Source organism: Megascapheus bottae, chromosome 15 (assembly GCF_031878675.1).
Source record: "Megascapheus bottae isolate mThoBot1 chromosome 15, mThoBot2.hap1, whole genome shotgun sequence".
In the NCBI taxonomy this organism is placed as follows: Eukaryota; Metazoa; Chordata; class Mammalia; order Rodentia; family Geomyidae; genus Megascapheus; species Megascapheus bottae.
This window is the reverse complement of record NC_143523.1, coordinates 23,041,561-23,059,574: the sequence shown is the minus strand read 5'-3', so window position 1 is coordinate 23,059,574 and position 18,014 is coordinate 23,041,561. Positions and strand designations below refer to the sequence as shown.

General features: G+C 47.4%; 1 protein-coding gene across 2 annotated transcripts in view; it reads right to left on the bottom strand.

Moving 5' to 3' along the window:
• Nucleotides 1-757: 757 nt before the first annotated feature.
• Dnmbp (dynamin binding protein) overlaps nucleotides 758-18,014 on the bottom strand; it is a 76,224-nt gene continuing 58,967 nt past the window's right edge. For both annotated transcript variants that reach the window (XM_090346086.1, XM_090346087.1), the window contains 11 exons: nucleotides 17,248-17,395; nucleotides 16,440-16,457; nucleotides 15,727-15,926; nucleotides 14,389-14,519; nucleotides 13,408-13,512; nucleotides 11,169-11,297; nucleotides 9,156-9,488; nucleotides 8,648-8,827; nucleotides 6,400-6,598; nucleotides 3,511-4,073; nucleotides 758-1,860 (listed from right to left, as the gene is read on the bottom strand). In XM_090346086.1, the coding sequence (XP_090202212.1) occupies nucleotides 1,675-1,860; nucleotides 3,511-4,073; nucleotides 6,400-6,598; nucleotides 8,648-8,827; nucleotides 9,156-9,488; nucleotides 11,169-11,297; nucleotides 13,408-13,512; nucleotides 14,389-14,519; nucleotides 15,727-15,926; nucleotides 16,440-16,457; nucleotides 17,248-17,395 (2,192 nt within the window). In that variant the 3' untranslated portion in view covers nucleotides 758-1,674. The remainder of the gene's footprint in view (nucleotides 1,861-3,510; nucleotides 4,074-6,399; nucleotides 6,599-8,647; nucleotides 8,828-9,155; nucleotides 9,489-11,168; nucleotides 11,298-13,407; nucleotides 13,513-14,388; nucleotides 14,520-15,726; nucleotides 15,927-16,439; nucleotides 16,458-17,247; nucleotides 17,396-18,014) is intronic.

Sequence of the window (18,014 nt, the reverse complement as noted above, 5' to 3'; positions counted from 1 at the left end):
AATTGTTTTATACCTCTAACATGTTTTCATTAGTGATTGACCAATGCCAAATCTGGGGCTTGAACTCGGGAAGACCAATTCCCACAAAGAGGCCATCGCCTGCAGCCCAGACCCACGTGTCGTCAGTGCAGACAAGGCTGGAAGTGAGCAGCAGGGATTTCTTCCGTGAAGCACTCCGGATGCAGGCAGCCCTCAATCGTCAAGGCTTCCAGAAACCCGGAGACATGTTCACGTTCCCTGTGGAGGGAAGTCAGGAAAACACGCTCATGGCCATTAACGCTTTTATTTAGAAAATAACTGTTTAAATAGAAACACTTCACAGGAGACCATCACTGCCTCTGACCCTCGGCAGAGATGCTTCGGAGGAAGAGTCCACAAGGCCTCTGAACTCGCCAGCATGTTAAGGCGGAGTGTGCTCAGAGGAGCAGGGGCTTTAAGGCCATTCGATTCCCTTTGTTAGAAGGTAAAAGCCATCACTTCCCATTGCAGGTAGGCCGCCTATCCAGGGAAGTGTGCTACACCAAGTTTCCGGGTGGACTGCTGGTGTGCAGGTCGTCACGGACCTTCCGCTGCCGGTGGCGGCGGTCTCACCAGGCACCTTAGAATCTGGCTTTCAGTGTTGTCTCTGGAGCATGGAGGCGTGTGGGGAAACAGAAAAATCTTCCCTAGACTAGGATAAGCTCCTTCCGGGAGCATCTATCTTCATTCAAAGTCACACAGTTGTGTTGCCGGCATCTGTGCACACACCCAGGTGCCCAGATGAAGGCGAAAGGCCTCCAGTCCCGCCCTGGGCCTGGCTGGTTTGAGATTAGTGCGGAGCCAGAGCGTACGATGGCCAGCAGGGGCGCCGCTCATCTAGAACAACCTACAGTGACTGGGCGAGGGGAGAGCACGACGTGGTGTCACCTACAGATGACAGGGTCGAGAAGGGCCCAGGGCTGTGTGGAACAGGGAAGGAAAACGAATGAAGGAAAACGAAGACCCTAAGTATTTTTCAACCAAAGAAAGCACTTCAGTTCTGTACAACCAATCTCAGAATGCAATGAAATAGCTACGATTTTGTTTTAGGGACTTTAGAAATGGGTGTGTGTGTGAGAGAGAGAGAGAGAGAGAGAGAGACAGAGACAGAGAGACAGAGAAGATGGAGAAGAGGGAGGGAAGGGAGAAAGGAGAAGAGAGGAAAAGTATTGGACATTGGAGGTGTTTCATCTCTGAAACTCTAAGTTGATGCAACTCTGGCAAATTCCTTGCCACTAGCAGAAGCACAACCCGGGGGTGCTGTGACAGTCCTTCTCCCCTCCATCCAAGCAGGTCAGCTGATCACGGGCCACCCCAGACTCAGTACGCAACAACAACGTCAGCCTCCTCTAACGGGAGCATCGGTACAATGCCAGTCTTCCGATGGCAAATCTGTCTTTCCACAGGCTGACCCGGCCCCTGCCTCTTCTCGCGGTCACGGGATCATGTGCCAGGCTTGGGGTTTACTTCAAACCCTAGAAATCCTGCTGAGCACTCGGGTTTACAAGCCATGGAGAGCAGAGCTCACCTCGCGCTCCACCATGGATGGTAGCGCAGTGCGGGGCTCGATCTCAGGGCAGGGCCTGTGGCCCAGCAGAGCCTTCAGTGGACTGAAAGCGAAGGCAGCGAGGTTGAGCGAGCGGGAGGCTGCCTGGCTCAGGTGTACTCGGTTTTGCGGATGTAATTGGATGGGACGTAGCCCTTCTTCCCGTTAGCTTCTGCCAACCACCACTCTGTATTGCCTGTAACGTCTTTAAACTCGAGGATCCGGAGTCTCTGATTGGCTGGTACACTCAGCTCATTTGGGTTTCTCGCAGTGAAGGTGTAGACAGCAAAATAGACCTGTGGAGAGAGAGAAGGTCAGGAGCCTGGAGCCGTGCTGCACTGCGCCACAAAGCTTTCCGGGGTGAAGGGGGAAGCTCTCCAGCTCGGTGGCTGGTGGCTTTGGCGCACATGGATTGATGACTAGTGAAACTGAGAAGTGAGTTTTAAGTCAAACTAAGGTTTAACCATCTGCATGTGATGAACAGAGCAGATCCGAAGAAAACGGAAGTGCACACCTGCTAACTCGTAAAGAGTTGAGAACACTTAGTTGATACTGACGATGGATGAACTCTGAGGGTCGCTTCTGTATCCCAATTCATTATCTCATCCAGACATTCTCAGTCAGGGCCGGGAGTGTAGCTCGGTGATGCAGCATTTGCTAATCATGTATGATGTGCTGGGGTTCAATTTCCAGCCTGGCTACACCGCTCAAAAATAGTAATACAGCTGGACGCCAGGGGCTCACGCCTGTAATCCCAGCCTGTAATAGCAGAAGTGAGAACGCTCACGCCCTAAGGGGAAGCCTCGGTGACAAAGGTGCGGGCAGACTCCTCAGCCAGGAAGCTGAGGTGGCCTCCAGAGAGGGGGTCTGAACTCTGCAAGATGAGAGGGCAGCTCTCACGCTCACAAGACAGGAGCAGATCGTTTCAAAAAAGAACGGGGAAAATGGAAATCATGCCAGAACTGTATTTCTAAACTCTGGAACTAAAAATACAGTTCTGGACTGCACAGCACCAGTATCTCATACCTGAGGAGGCATAAGATCTGAGGATTATGGTTCAAAGCCAGCCTGGGCAGGAAAATCTGCAAGATTCCAAAACATCTAGAAATAGAGTTGTAGCCCAAGTGGCAGAGTGCTAGCCTTATGCAAAAGAAGCTCAGCGACAGCGCCCAGGCCCAGGGGCTGGTGTGCATACCTACACACACACACACACACACAGAAACTAAGCTGTTGGTCGGGAGTTTGGCCTAGTGGTAGAGTGCTTGCCTAGCATGCACGAATACCCAGGTTCGATTCCTTGGTGCTACATACGTAGAAAAAAGTTGGAAGTGGTACCATGGCTCAAGTGGTAGAGTGCTAGCCTTGAGGAAAGCCCAAGGACAGTGCTCAGGCCCTGAGTTTGAGCCCCAGAACTGGCAAAAAAAGAAAAGAAAAAAAGAAACTAAGTTGGTAGGTAAAAACAGCAGAGCCATGCATGGTGGCTCAAGCCTATAATCCTAGCTACTCAGGAGGCTGAGATGTGAGGATCAACGTTCAAAGCCAGCCTGGGCACAAAAAGACCAGAGACTCTTATCTCCAATTAACCTCTAGAAAATGGGAAGTGGGGCTTGGCTCAAGGGGTAGGGCAGTAGCCTTGAGCTGAAGAGCTCAGGGACAGTGCCGGGCCTAGAGTTCAAGCCCCATGACCCACAAAAAAAAAAAAAAAAAAAAAAACAGACTTCATATGATGGAAGGATTCGTGAGCTTGAGTAGAAGAAGGCTTCATGTTCCACTGTAAATTCCTGGTGAAGGAACGAAAGTGGCCTAGGGGAAGGCCTGGGACACGTCACAGAAGGCAGCCGGAGTGGGAGTGCTGGGCCAGCTCTGTCTGTGACCCAGATGACACCCCAGCCTAGGCAGGCCACTGCCTTGCCCTCTTGCTGCCCTGGGGACTGGAGAGCACTTACCTGGCTTCCTTCCACCTCACTGCTCTCCAGCTCTTCCTTTGTGTCTTCCAGAGGCTGGCTGGCTCTTGCATTTCCTTTCCCGAGGTCATTACCTTGCCCGTTTCGCCCTGGCACAGCATAACCAGCCGCCTCAGGATGCTTGGAGCCTCGGTAGCAGCCTTTTAGGGTGGCAGAGGGCTGGCTTGCATGTCTGGTCACATCCGCCGAATGCCCTGGCCTGGGCTGGCAGGACGTGCCTGGCTGGGCAAGGCACCTGGAAGGACCGTTCCCTGAGCTCCCCGGGCTCCTTCCCGGGGTTGAGGGCACACTCAGAGTTCCTTGGTCACACTGCGTTAGTGAACACGCGTCCTGAGGCTGCGGGGGGCCAGGCCCCGGGGTGAAGGACACAGCCCCGCTGCCCAGGCTGAATGTCAGGGTGCTGTTACTCTTCTCCCCGGGGAACCTGGGGGAGCCGCTGCCCAGCTCAGACTCAGTGGACGAGTGGCTGCCAACCGAGGCGTCCGAGTGGCTGCGCCGGGGGTTGTACGGCTTCAGGAAGGAGCTGTACACGAAGCCTTTGGTGACTGTGGAGGAGAAAAGGCCACGTTAAGAGCATGCCAAGGAGAGGGAAGAGCAGGGAACGGATACAAAGACCGTGCTTTAATAGCTGGGTCAATGATGAGAGACAAAACACTGAACTCCAAGCCCAGGGTGCATGTGCATGGGTGGAGACAAACGTGACGAGCAGCCATTCCTGCGCCACCTGTGACCGGAGTGGAGCCTGAGGACAAGCAAGAGGCAGTAGTGAACCTGGACCCCTCCTGAGTAGCTAGGATTACACCTGGCAACAACCTGACACCTGGCAACGAAGGGCAATTTCATATACTCAGACTCTGAGTATATAACCTTTGTGAGAACGAGGACCGACAATCTTGAGATCTTTCTCAGGGACAGAGTCCAAGCCCTGTGTTCAAGTCTCAGGACCAGCATACATGCACGCGCACACACACACACGTGCTCGAATTTTAGGCCCACTTGGTGTACATACAGATATTTAGTGCATAAGCCCCAAAATCTTATCTATAAAATGCTGGGTGCAGTGGCTCACGCCTGTAATCCTAGCTACTCAGGAGGCTGAGATTTGAGGATCACGGTGCAAAGCCAGTCCGGGCACTAAAGTCTGTGAGACTCTTATCTCCAATTAACCACTAGAAAACAGGAAGTGGGGTGTGGCTCACGGGGTAGGATGGTAGCCTTGAGCTGAAGAGTTCAGGGACAGTGTCCAGGCCCAGAGTTCAAGCCCCGTGACCTACCAAAAAAAAAAGGGGGGGGGGGGCAGGAGTTTGGCTTAGTGGTAGAGTGCTTGCCTAGCATGCACAAAGGCTCAGGTTCGATTCCTCGGTACCACATGCATAGAAAAAAGCTGGAAGTGGTACTGAGGCTCAAGTGGTAGAGCTCTAGCTTTAAGAAAGTCCAAGGACAGGGGCCGGGAGTTTGGCCCTAGTGGTAGAGTGCTTGTCTAGCATGCATGAAGACCTGGGTTCGATTCCTTGGTACCACATACATAGAAAAAAGCCAGAAGTGGTGCTGAGGCTCGAGTGGTAGAGCTCTAGCCTTGAGAAAGACCAAGGACAGTGCTCAGGCCCTGAGCTCAAGCCCAGGACTGGCAAAAAACAAAAACAAAAACAAAAACAAAAAAAACTAAGATCAGCTACTTAAAATTTGAATTTTTTGACTCAGGAGAGATCAATTATATATGTGTTGCATGAGTCTCTTCCCCAGCTGGTGAGTCTTCCATATCAACCCCGATAGCAACACATGTGACTACCCATGAGGACATGTATAAACAGTCTTTTTTCAGATTTTTAGAAACAGTGTTCTAAAATTACAAGACAGAACAAAAAAATTTTGTTTTTCTGAGCTTTCTAGATTTTAGAATAGAGACAAAAGGATTGTAGATTAATAATATTCTTTGTGCATTTTTTGCTTGTTTTTGGTGTGCTGGGCCTGGCCTTGAACTCAGGGCCTAAGCGCTGTCTCTGAAACTTTTTTTGCTCAAGGCTAGAGCTTACCACTTGAGCCACAGCTCCAATTCTGGATTTTGGGGTGATTAATTAAGGATAAGAGTCTCACATACATTCTTGTTTAGACTGGCTTTGAACCATAATCCTCAGATCTCGGAAACCAAGAGTAGCTAAGATTATAGATATGAGCCTCTTTGTACTTTACAGTACATAAATCCCCACAACCCTCAAGCTGTGAGGTGTTAAAGTTACTCCCCAAATAGCCAAGAGATCACAACTGTTACAGGGTGAGGGGTGGGAGTGGAGGAAGTCAACAAAACCTACAAGTGTTTTGTTTTGGGTTTCTTTTTTTCTTTGTCATGGACACTATCCATGAGCTTGATCAACCACTTTGAGCCACAGCTCCACTTTCAGTTTTCTGATGTTTAACTGGAGTCTCACCTACTTTCCTGCCCAGGCTGGCTTTGAACTATGATCCTCAGAACTCAGCCTCGTGAGTAGCTAGGATTATAGGCGTGAGCCATCACTGTCTGGCTAACACTTCCAGGTTTTTAAGTCACACACAAGAGGAATATAGAAGTATAGAAGCTGGGGAGGGCAGCTACCTGCCTGCTCAGAGATGAGGAGGAAACAGGATTCTGCTGGGCACTGTGACTGCCAGGATGAGCTAGAAACATGGCGAGATCTTACAAGATAAGGAATCACCTCTGGAATTTATCAACACAAAGTCACAACCAGAGCAGGTTTTATTTCATTAGTAACCTGGGCGTTGTAGTGTTCTAGAAATGGAAAGAACTGTGACAGTGATTTCCCTGTTTTTCTGACCTGAAAAAATGATTTTCCTCATCTGGAGCCACATTCACCAGCGTTAGTGTAAAATTCTTACCTCCGTTGTCGATCAGCCAGCGGTTGTGACTGCCCATAGGGTCTTTCTTTTTGATCACGCCCACCAGGTCGCCTTCTAGAAGGGAGACATCCAAGTCCTGCGTGGCGTTGAAGTTGCGCTCTGCCTGGAAGAGCTGCTCCGGGGGGTACCTGGCCAGCAGAGAGGCGCGCAGCTCCTCAGACTGGAACATGTGCCTCGGCTGAAAGGTGCGGACACATCATCAACAAGATGGCCGTCCCAGCAGAGCAGCCGATTTAATCTCAACACGCCATCAGCGAGCTACCCTCCCTCCCACGGGCGCTTCCGTCACCGGGTGTGAGGTTAAAATAATGGCCTTAGACATGTTGGTACCTTTGTAGCTATGAAGCAAGCCATTTTCTACACAAAACTGGGATTAAAACACGACCTAAAGAATCCCAAGACTGGGGCTGATCGGCTGTGTACTTCACAGACATGAGGCCCTGGATTTAATCTTCAGCACAAAAATAAAATAAAAAATTTAATTGAAAAAAAAAAAAAAAGAAAGTACTACTAATGAGTTTGTCATACTGTGCAACAGAGCCTGAAACAATTGAGATTTCCCTACCTCAACTTCATCATCTGCAAAATAAAGGTCATAGAATAAAAGAAACAAAGTAGTAATAAATTCAATTCTCCCTTTTAAGGTAATGTGGGTGAGATTACTCAGATCATAAATATAACGAAGGCACAGGGGCAGTCCTTTAGCTTAGGAGCCTATATGATCTGGACTTTCTTATTCTAACTTCTTTAATTTATTATTATTATTATTATTATTATTATTATTATTATTATTGCCACTCCTGGGCTTGAGCTCAGGGCCTGAGCACTGTCCCTGAATTTTCTCAAGGCTGGTGCTTTACCACTTGAGCCTCAGCACCACTTCCGGCTTTTTTCTATGTATGTGGTACCGAGGAATTGAACCTGGGTCTTCGTGCATGCGAGGCAAGCACTCTACCACTAGGCCAAACTCCCAGCTGTAATTTCTTGTTATTATTATAAGGTAATACGCAAAGGAGTTACAGTCACAGTTAGGTAATTAGTACATTTCTTTTGGGGCACTCTTACTCTCTTCTTACTTTCTTTTTCTTACTCTAATTTTTGAAATACTGAAAGTACTGAATTAAAAAACAAAAAACAAAACCCAAAAAACTCCAGGTAAAAGAGCAGCCCGTTATGAATCTCTTGGCTATGCTAAGTTTTGTAACACATGATCAAAAATAAACAGAACTGATGAAATAAATAAGCCCTCTATTCGTTTCCTTCATGAACTCATCTATGTAGCAACACTTAGATAAGGGACACGGAGAGAGGGCAGCACTCGCGGGAACAGTGAGGACGCGGTTGGTGCAGGCCGCCCGCCGAGGGAGATTCACAGGCCAGGAGGGTTAAGGGCCATGACCTTCACTTTTCTTTTTTTTTAGGCTACTGGAGTTTGAACTTAGGGACACCTCTAGTTCTTTTCACTTTAGTTATTTTTCAGTGTCACATTTTTTTTTTGCTAGAGCTAACCTCAGACTGTGATCCTACCTTTGTGTCTGTCTCTCTCTCTTCTTTCACACACACACACACACACACACACACACACACACACACACACACACACACACAGCTTGTTCGTTTGTTAGTTGAGATGGGGTCTTGCCAACTTTTGCCAAAGCTGCTCTCAAACTATGATCCTCCCTACCTCTGCCTCAAAAGGAGGTAGTTAAGGTTGCAGGTGTGAGCCTCCATGTACAGCCTTTTCTCTCTCTCTCTCTCTCTCCTTCCCTTCTTCTTTTTTCTGTAGGTCATGGGGCTTGAGCTTTGGGCCTGGGAGCTGTCCCTGAGCTCTTCAGCTCAAGGCTATCGCCCTACCTCTTGAACCACAGCCCCACTTCCGGTTTTTTAGTGGTTAACTGGAGGTTAAGTCTCACGGATTTTTGTGCCCGGGCTGGCTTTGAACTGTGATCCTCAGATCTCAGCCTCCTAAGTAGCTAGGATTCCAGGTGTGAGCCACCGCGCTCGGCTTATTTTCTGTTTCTGATAAGTGGAGTAAATCATCATGTGCTGGGCCACTGACACAGACAATGGTGACAACACTTACTATGCCCTAGGGAGAAGGAATGGAGTGGCAGGAGTAGAAGAGGCACTGGGAACACAGCGCATAAGTGTCCGTCCTGGGGTCCTTTCCCAGTGGAGTGAGCTCAGAGCTCACCTGAACCCCCAAGCCCTTCCCTGTTTCACTCACCAGGCCCAGGAGGGACTTCCGGGAAGACTGGCGTTCTGTGGTCTTCCTCTCAAACGGCCTCTTGGTGGCTGGAAGCGTCTCGGGGAAGAAGGTGAGGAGCTGGAGTTGCTGCAGCACCCTGCTGTGCTCCTCTTGGAAGACGGCGATCAGGTTGCCCTCTCTCCCTGTCACTTTGAGTAACTGGAGTCCGTGGGAAGAATTGCGAGGGAGGAAAGAACAGAACAGAAATGAAACTCTGAGGGTGCCAGGGTCACAAGAGAAAGCTAAAGGTCAGCTGCCGGCCACTCTGAGTGACACCCAGCCCATCCTTTGCGGTGCTGCCTGCGGGCCAGGCTTTCAACTCTTCTAGAGCTTGCTCAAGTTGGAGAGAGCTATTTAAGAAGCCCCAGATGCCATGGCACTCTGAAGGGATGCTGAGGGACGCGATCTGACAACTCCATGGTGTCCTCCCAGCAAAATGCCAAGCAACCCACTGAGATGCCTCCCCCGGGAGGTGTTACAGACTCACCGAAAGCAGCGGCTGCAATTGCTCCAGCGCCTGCTGCACAAAGTCACAATGGGCTTCAGCATAGCCGTGGATGCAGTTGGTGAAGAGCCCCTGGGCATACTGCTGGAACTTGGGCAGCTCGTCCAGCAGCTGCGCATTCAGGGCCTCATAATTGTTCCGGGCAGACTGCAGCTCCTCCAGGGTTTTCTTGTCCTTTAGCTTCTCTGCCCGTTCGGTGCAGTTGTAGAAATCCAGGAGCTTGTCGAAGCGCTTCTGTACCAGTTTATGGGGCCCGGTGAACATGCTCAGTAACTGGTTTAGAGGAGAGATGACAAGCCGCTCTGTCCTCTCCTTCTGCAGGGACAAGAAGGTGCCTGGCTCAGTATGGTGGCCGCATGGTCTCAAACCCTCCACATGCCAAGGCTCCGAGGACACAGGCTGCCCCAAGCACACCACGCCTGCTCTGAGCTTGCCCGCAGCCACTCAGCATCTGCCTTACCAACACTTCCCATACCAGGCCTCTGCCAAGGCGCCTGTCATCACCTCTCCCTCGGTGGTGAGGTCTAATCCACAACGAAGGAGGCTCACATGGGAAATCAGTGGGCTCGTCCAGTTAAAAGCCCCCTTTTTGGGCAATTGTCTATAGTGTCTGATTCTAACTTCACACTTCTTTCTTACATAAATCTGGGTTAGTAACTTCCACATTTCTATAGTTCCATTTCTAGGTGAACATTCTGCCATTTGAGCCCTGTCCCAGGCACTCTATTGTTGCCAATCATAATTACAGGTAATATCTGTTTTTATTTTTCAGATGATTTATTCATTCAATCTATAAGATCAGATATTGAGGATAAGGGTATTGAAAATAGATTTTAAAAATAGGTACTGAGTAGCAGCATACTAAAACTAATTTGTTACCAGACATTCATGGGCCATGCCTGTAACCATAACTTTACTCAGGAGGGAGAGATTTGAGGATCATGGTTCAAAGCCAGCTTGGGCAGAAAAATCTATAAAATTCTTATCTCAAATTCAGCAAAAGCCAGAAGCTGAAGTGTTGTTCAAATGGTAGAGTAGCATTAACTAAAAGAGCCAAGCAAAAGTGTGAGGCCCTGAGAGTTCAAGACCCACCACTGGTACATGTATGTGTACACATGCCAGTTTATTGTTAGAACACTTGCAAGTTCTCGAAGTATGCATGCCTGCCTTAGCTATGTAGAGAACAAATTGCTAAACAGCATTCGATTGTACTTATAACTAAGCTATCCCACATATATCTACGTAGAATTTCAAGCAATTGGGCCTCTAGTGTTGTATTTATAAAGTAGTTTGTATGTTATAAAGATCTATTTGGTAACAGCTTAACTAGAGACACATTTTTATTATTTATTTTTGTGTAGCTTCCTGAGTAGCTAAGACTACAGGAGTGAGCAAGTGGCTCACCAAGCAGGGCTGGTTTTTGAGTAACTCCATATTGTTGTTGATTGTGAGGCTTGAACTCAGGGGCTGGGCCGTGTCCAGAGTAGCAGTCTACCACTCTGGACCACAGTGCCCCTTGTTCAGTTCTCGGTGGTTAACTGGAGCTAAGAATCTCATGGACTTCCCTGTCAGGACTGGCTTTGAAATGTAGCTAGGATCACAGGCATGAGTCACCAGCACCCAGCTTAAGCTAACTTTCTTTTCTTTTTAAAATAATTTTTTATTTCAGTGTATAGAGAGGTTACAGTTATATTCATCAGATAGAAGGTGCATTACTTCTCATACATTGATATGCCTTCTTACGTTTTTTTTTTCCCATTTCCCTCCCCCCACCCCCTCCCCTCATTAAAGTAGCTTTTTAATCATCGTTTTCTCCCCTTCTTGTGTTCTCTGAAGCTTAGTTGATCACAAACTACACAGAGAATCCACTGACTACTTCACAGATCCGGCCTGAACTGAAAGTCACATTCTGCAGACAATTGCTGGCATGGACACTCAGGGTGTTTGTGGACACTGACAACGGGACAGGTCCAGGCGGGACAGAGAGTCACTCACGAAGCTGGTGAAGAGCTGGTCACTGATGCAGCGATGCACCTTCTCGAACTGCTCCAGGTCCCGGTGCCCCCTCTCCACACAGAGGTCCCACATGCTGGCCGCGGCCACCACTTTCACACAGGCTGACTCCTGGAGCCGGGAGCCAGACACAGTGAGAACACACAGAACCTCCGTACCTTCCTCACCCCACCCCACCCCGCCAGCACACTGGGCCTGTTCCGATGCGGAAAGGCACCCGACAGATGGACTGACTGCTCATCCAGGCCAAGGAGACGTTTACCTCGCTCCCAAAGAGGAGCGAAGGAAGCTCATCTTATTTAGTTTAGTTTTGGTTTTTTTTTTTGTTTTGTTTTTGTTTTATTTTTAAAGAAGACAAGAAAACTATGTTTTTTTTGTTTGTTTGTTTTTGTTTTTTTTTTTGCTTGTGTGTTTTTTGCCAGTCCTGGGCTTGGGCTCAGGGCCTGAGCACTGTCCCTGGATTTTCTCAAGGCTAGGGCTCTACCACTTGAGCCACAGCACCACTTTTGGCCTTTTGCTACGTATGTGGTACTGAGGAATCGAACCCAGGTCTTCGTGCATGCTAGCAAGCATTCTACCACTAGGCCAAACTCCCGACCCCGAAAACTATGTTTTATAAGAGCGCGGTTTCACTTGTGAGGGGCAGGGGCAACACACATCATTACATCAATAGCTCAGAGGTAAGATCCAGAAGGACCCTCGCTCTGCTCCTCTCTGCCAGGAAGAACAGGGCAAGACCCAAGCCTACCTGATCCCCTGCTGCCTCTCTTCTCACCGTTTTGGTCCAAGACTGGGACTCAAACTCTTACCTGATGCTTTGGCTCACTGGCTAGTGTAGTACCAACCGAGCCATGCCTCCCACGCCCCACCTCAGCTTCTCCAACTCTCCAGGGCTGCTTAGGGCTCTAATAACTTTACATGTTAGACACACAGCAGCTTCCTAAATTGCAAGTTGAAATGCTCAGGACATCTCCATACAAATGCAAACTGTCCTTATCTCTTCTAAGACTTGTTCTTTCTCTTGTATATATTCTTGATCTCCAGCTTCACCATCTTAGCATCAAATACTTTATTGCCAAAATAATAATAAATACTGACTATTAAAGGTACGTCTTATATAACTAGGTATAAAAGACAGAAAAGGGGGGGGCCGGAAGTTTGGCCTAGTGGTAGAGTGCTTGCCTAGCATGCATGACAACCCAGGTTTGATTCCTTGGCACCACATACATTGAAAAAAGCTGGAAGTGGTGCTGAGGCTCAAGTGGTAGAGCTCTAGCCTTGAGAAAGTCCAAGGACAGTGCTCAGGCCCTGAGCTCAAGCCCAGGACTGGCAAAAAAGAAAAAAAAAAAAAAAGACAGAAAAAGGGCCAGGAGTATAGCCTAGTGGTAGAGTGTTCAATTCCTTCATACCACATACCCAGAAAAAGCTGGAGTGGCACTGTGGCTCAAGTGGCAGAGGGCTAGCCTTGAGCAAAAAGTATCCAAGGATGGTGTCCAGGCCCTAAGCTTAAACCCCAGGACTGGCAAAAAAAAAAAAAAAAAAAAAAGTATGAATCAGATGAGAACAGGAGAAGCCTAAAAAGAGGAAGGAGGTCATTTTCAAAATCAACACAATAGCTGAATACTCATGGCCCCTGCCTATAATCCCAGATGCTCTGAGAATCACGGTTCAAAGCCAGTTCAGGCAAAAAGTCTGTAAGGTTCTTATCCCCAATTAACCACCAAAACTCCAGAAGTGGAGCTCTGGCCCAAACGGTAATGCACTAAAATGGTAGCACAAAAGTTCAAGGAGAGTGCCTAGGATCTGAGTTCAAGCCCCAGGACTGGCAACAAGAAAATAATAAGTAAATAAACAAATAATCTTTAATAAATAAATACAAAACTTTTTTTTCTAATTGAAAAAGCTGAGGGATACTCCTCAGGCCCTGAGTTCAAGTCCCAGGTCTGGCACGAGCAATATGTTTTTTGGTTAATGCAACAGTGCTCATCTTCTAAAATAACCTATAGGAATCCCAGTACTCAGATGGCTGAGGCAGAAGGATGGTGAGTCTGAGGTCAGCCTGAGTTATATAATTAGACCTTCCCCAACAAACACAGGACCTATGAAACTCTACTAAATGGTCATCAAGGGAAATGGCCATTTGAGTTTAAATTATGCAACTTTCATTTAGCATATTTGCCAGATGACAAGGAAGCAGACAAGACAATGCTGATACACTCACTCGAATATGCTGGAGGTAGAGAGACAGGTCTCGGATAAATGACTTAATCAACCTCTCTTGCATTCGGAAGTTCTTTTCTGTTTCTTCAAACACTTCATCCTTTATCTGTTCAAAATAAACCAGTCCTGTCAGCACAGCTGGATGTTCCCCGCAAACAGATCTTCCTGACGAAACCATGTTTCTTAGAATTATTACATCGAAATTTAAACTTTTTTCTGAATCACACTCAGTTAATGTGGACACTGCTTTGAGGCTCTGAAACATGTCTGCAACATGTGGACCTCTCTGTCTCCAAACTGCCTTCTCCTGTGCGCCTATCCTCTGCCTTCATCAGGCTCTGGCACTGCCACACCGGCCCACTCAGGGCCGTTTCCCTGGACTCCCCTGTCTAGTCAGCCCCCCACTTTTCACCACACTGTCAGGACAACAGAAGCATACTCTTGTCAAAGGCCTGTTTGTTCTATGCATTACAGCACTCAGGGAACAAAGGGCAAACTTGGCAGCTGAATACCCTAGGCCCTGACTTTTCCACTTGCTGTAGCCATGTATCTATAATACGCAGATGAAGCCTGGAGATTTCCTGTCTGCTCCGCACATCACTCAGTCTCCTGCGCATGCCTCCTGATGTGTAACGTAACATACCCAAGTAGGTGAGCTCCGGAATCCCTTCTAGCTTAATCTGTCGACAATTTTAGATCTGTCTCCCCAACTAGATTATCAGCTCCGTATAGACCTGGACAAATCATAGTAATTATTAACGTGAATTTGCTGGGCCTCGTACTTTGCTTTTGTATTTACTGTGAGCAACTCACTGAGATACAAATGGAGGGCTGGATGGGTGGATCCACATAACCAGTGGCTGCGGGTCCTGCTTCCACCCAACAGCAAAACCAGGCAGGCACTAAGACAGAAGCCATGCCAATCAGCACCAGCAAATACTCCCACAGAGCCGTGAAAGTGTGTCACATGCACAACTCCCACCTGAGGAGCGAAGCCAGTGAGGTGCTTCAGGTGACTGCTGACCCGGTTGGACTTCTTGATGATGGAATGCATGTTCAGTTTGGAAATCTTCTCCATGAGACTATCTTCATCGCCTTTTCGATACTTGAGCACTGGGGGAGGTGAGTCAGAGGATCATCAAAAGAACAATATTTTTGCGACACCAGACATGAAATCAACAATAATCTAACTGGCATTGTGCTTGTCTTCAATGAATTTATAACTCAGTGGAAAAAATAATAATGCACAGGATCATTCAGGAACAGACATATAGCCAAAGAACAGCAGGAGCTGAAACAAGCTTAGAGATGAAGGGAAAAGAAGACTGGAGAGTCTGGGAAATCCGAGTCTAGTGCCTGGGCCTGCCAGCAAGGTGACTTCCCTGAGCCTTGTTTTCCACTTGGATAAAATGTAGAAGTAATACTTCTCATCTCTGGGAGACTGTAGATGATGGTCTCGTATATAAATGAGACCTTCATGTAATACTAGAAATCTCACATGGTAAGGTGCTATACTATACTTATTTGACTAAGCACTGGTTCACACATCAGGCACAATCTGGGAAGACAAGATAGCAGCAAAAAGGACACTTTGCTGTAGAAGATGAAGACACTGCATCCAAAGGTGAACCCAAAAGAAGGGACTCAATGGCAGAGAGCACAAAAGCTGCAGGCACTGTTACATACAAGCATGGGTGAGGTGACTGAAGTAGAAGCCAACAGAGAGTTTGAGACAGCTTCAGGAAAGGTGTGGACGCTGGCAGAAGCACAGGTGAGAAGGCGTCGCCTGGTGCTAGGAGATTCTGCGGAGTTAGCAGTCCCTGTGCTACTCTGAGGTGAGATGAGACTCTCAGGAGGAGAATGATGGAAGGGAGAAATGGCCCCGCTCTTCTGTCATCTAGAAAGAGTGGGGGTCTGACACTGGGAAGTGGGGGAGGGGAGCTCATGCCAGAAGGCAGGTCACAGGGGTTCTAGGAAGGCGAGCAGATGATGTGAAAGAAGACGGAGTCTTAACTTTAAAGAAGACAAGTAACTATACAGAGAAAACAGATCTACAGCACAGATTGAAAACGACTACCTGAAGGAGCAAAGAATGACCTGAGCAAGAAGAACTGGGTCCCCGCTCCAGGCTGCCCTCCACCTCCTGGGAGAGCCACTCACTCACCGCCCACCGCTTTATCACCGATGCTGTACCCTTATTACGGCCTTCCTTCTCCCCATCACATTCCCAAATTCTACTCCCCTCTCCCTCTCAAAGCTTATTCCACTTACAGTCTGCCTTGTTCAACTCTAGTAAGAGCCTCCCCTTGAGCTCTCTTACCCAGATCCTTGCGACGTTTATATTCATTAATGTTCACGTTGATTTCCTTCACTGCAAGGACAGCGCTGGCTAAAGGCACTTTGTCTGGGTGGGAATCTGGGGTGGAATTTAGCAGCTCCATCAGCAGCAGTGGGTAGCGCATCACTCTCTGTACTGGCTTGATGAGGAAGGAGCCCAGGTTAATATAATTGGTACATCCCCTGAAAAGCAGGTGGGAAAAAAAAGGTTCCAGTCAACTGTCAATAACAAGATGTTTCTGGACACTGTGTGCTATTTGTAAACAGCTCTGTTTTTCCCCCCTGCTTTTTTGCTTCCATTCATTTAACTCATGTGCTGCAACAAGTTCTGAAGCATGCCCGGTTGATTTTGCTGTGCCAGTACCAAAATGCATGACACCCATTTATACAGACACATATGGCCTATGGGTCGCATAAGGCCCACAAAATAAATTGGTACATGACAAGACAGACATGTATCTCTTGTCGGGTGCCTATAGTCTCATTTGTCTGTATTGATAATTTTGTATGGTATATGATAATGTTTTATCAAACTGGCCCATGGCATAAGTATCATTGGGCAATAATGGCATGAAAATATATGGCAAGGTAAGTTTGCTCCTAGGTTGTCTAGTAGGAAAATCAAGTCAGTCTTGTAAGGGTATAGAAAATTCACTGAATAAATGAGCTTGTCCATGAAGCAGCCAGGGAACTTACCATTCATTGTACAGGCTCCTACAGGGCAGGGAGCAGGAGAGAAAAAAAAAAAAGAGACAGTTTATTAGAGACACGATGTTGATTTTCTCATTCTTCCTGATTAAAAAAACAAACAAACAAAAACACATGGAGTAAGCTGCTGCTGTCTACGGTGGCATATCTAGTCTACTAGATGTCAGCAGGCCTGAACTTCACTCTAATGGAGGTATTCACAAGCTATGTCCTTGTAACTTGTCTCCCTCAGACAGGAGAATCTCATTGATGGTTAGGAATAATCACACTTGCTCTCATCTATGCTCTTGTGTATTTGGACCAAAATACTGGCTGTTTCTTAAAATGCTAACTTAATACTCTGTATTGTGATATTGGCAGATCATAGCACAAAAGAAAAACTTAAGAGAACTTCCATGATATATAAAGAGAATGGGACAAGCTACATGTTAAGACATACAATAAAGCTGGTGTTGGTGGCTCATGCCTGAAATCCTAGCAACTCAGGAGGCTGAGATCTGGGGATTGCAGTTCAAAGCCATGAAAGTCCATGAGACTCTTATCTCCAATTAATCACCAGAAAACCAGACGTGGCACTGTGGCTCAAGTGATAGAGCGCTAGCCTTGAGCTGAAGAGCTTAGAGACAGCGCCCAGGCCCAGGGTTCAAGTCCCATGACTCACAAAACAAACAAACAAAAGACATACAATAATAAATCATTTCAGTTTAAAGTAAGATTAAGAGGTTAAAGTCATGAGAAGCCCAGATATAAACACAGGGTAGCTTCTAAACAGCTGGTAAAAGTGACCAGAACTTACTTAAGATCTGCCAAGGAGTCCTGAAGATGCTTCTGGATCTTCTCATCCTTCTCATAGATTTCCAGCAGTGAAATGGCCTCATCATGATTCTGACAATAAACCCGGTATGTTCCTTCAAGTTCATCTCGATGATCAAGAAACACAGGTCCTTTAAGTAAACACGAACATACAGCACTATCAGCAACATTCTCACTATTCAGCAACAGGGTCTCACTATGTGGCCCATGTTGGCCTAGAACTCATGATCCTTTTTCCTTCCAATGGCTGGGATTACATGGACCACATATACCTGGCTATCATCTTTTTTAACTCCTATTCTGGTTTACAGACTCCATGAAATCTATATACAGACGCCTGATCCTTGGTCCCTAAACAAACTGTTACCAAGCAATTCCTTAAAACCAAGCTCCCCATGCAAGAATACCTTAAACTCATTCAACAAAACCAGCACCTGTTCACTGGCATCAGAAAGGAAGATTCCTCCACAGAGGCACAACTGAGACTCTGGATGAGGCAGTCATCTAGCTCCTGACTGTGTGTGGTGCGTGTGACCACCAGCCTCCTCTCTCCAGACAAAACTGCTGGAGTATCAGCTGGTGTCTGGGTCACATCTTTGATGTGAATGGCACTGAAGAAGAAAGTGGCCCTGGAGAAGACGATAACTCAGACCACCCAAGACCCCTGAATAGAGAAACAGGCAATAGGATAAACTAGAAGAAAAATGAATAATTGTCTGATTAGACTTCAACTACATTGTTCTTGGTTTC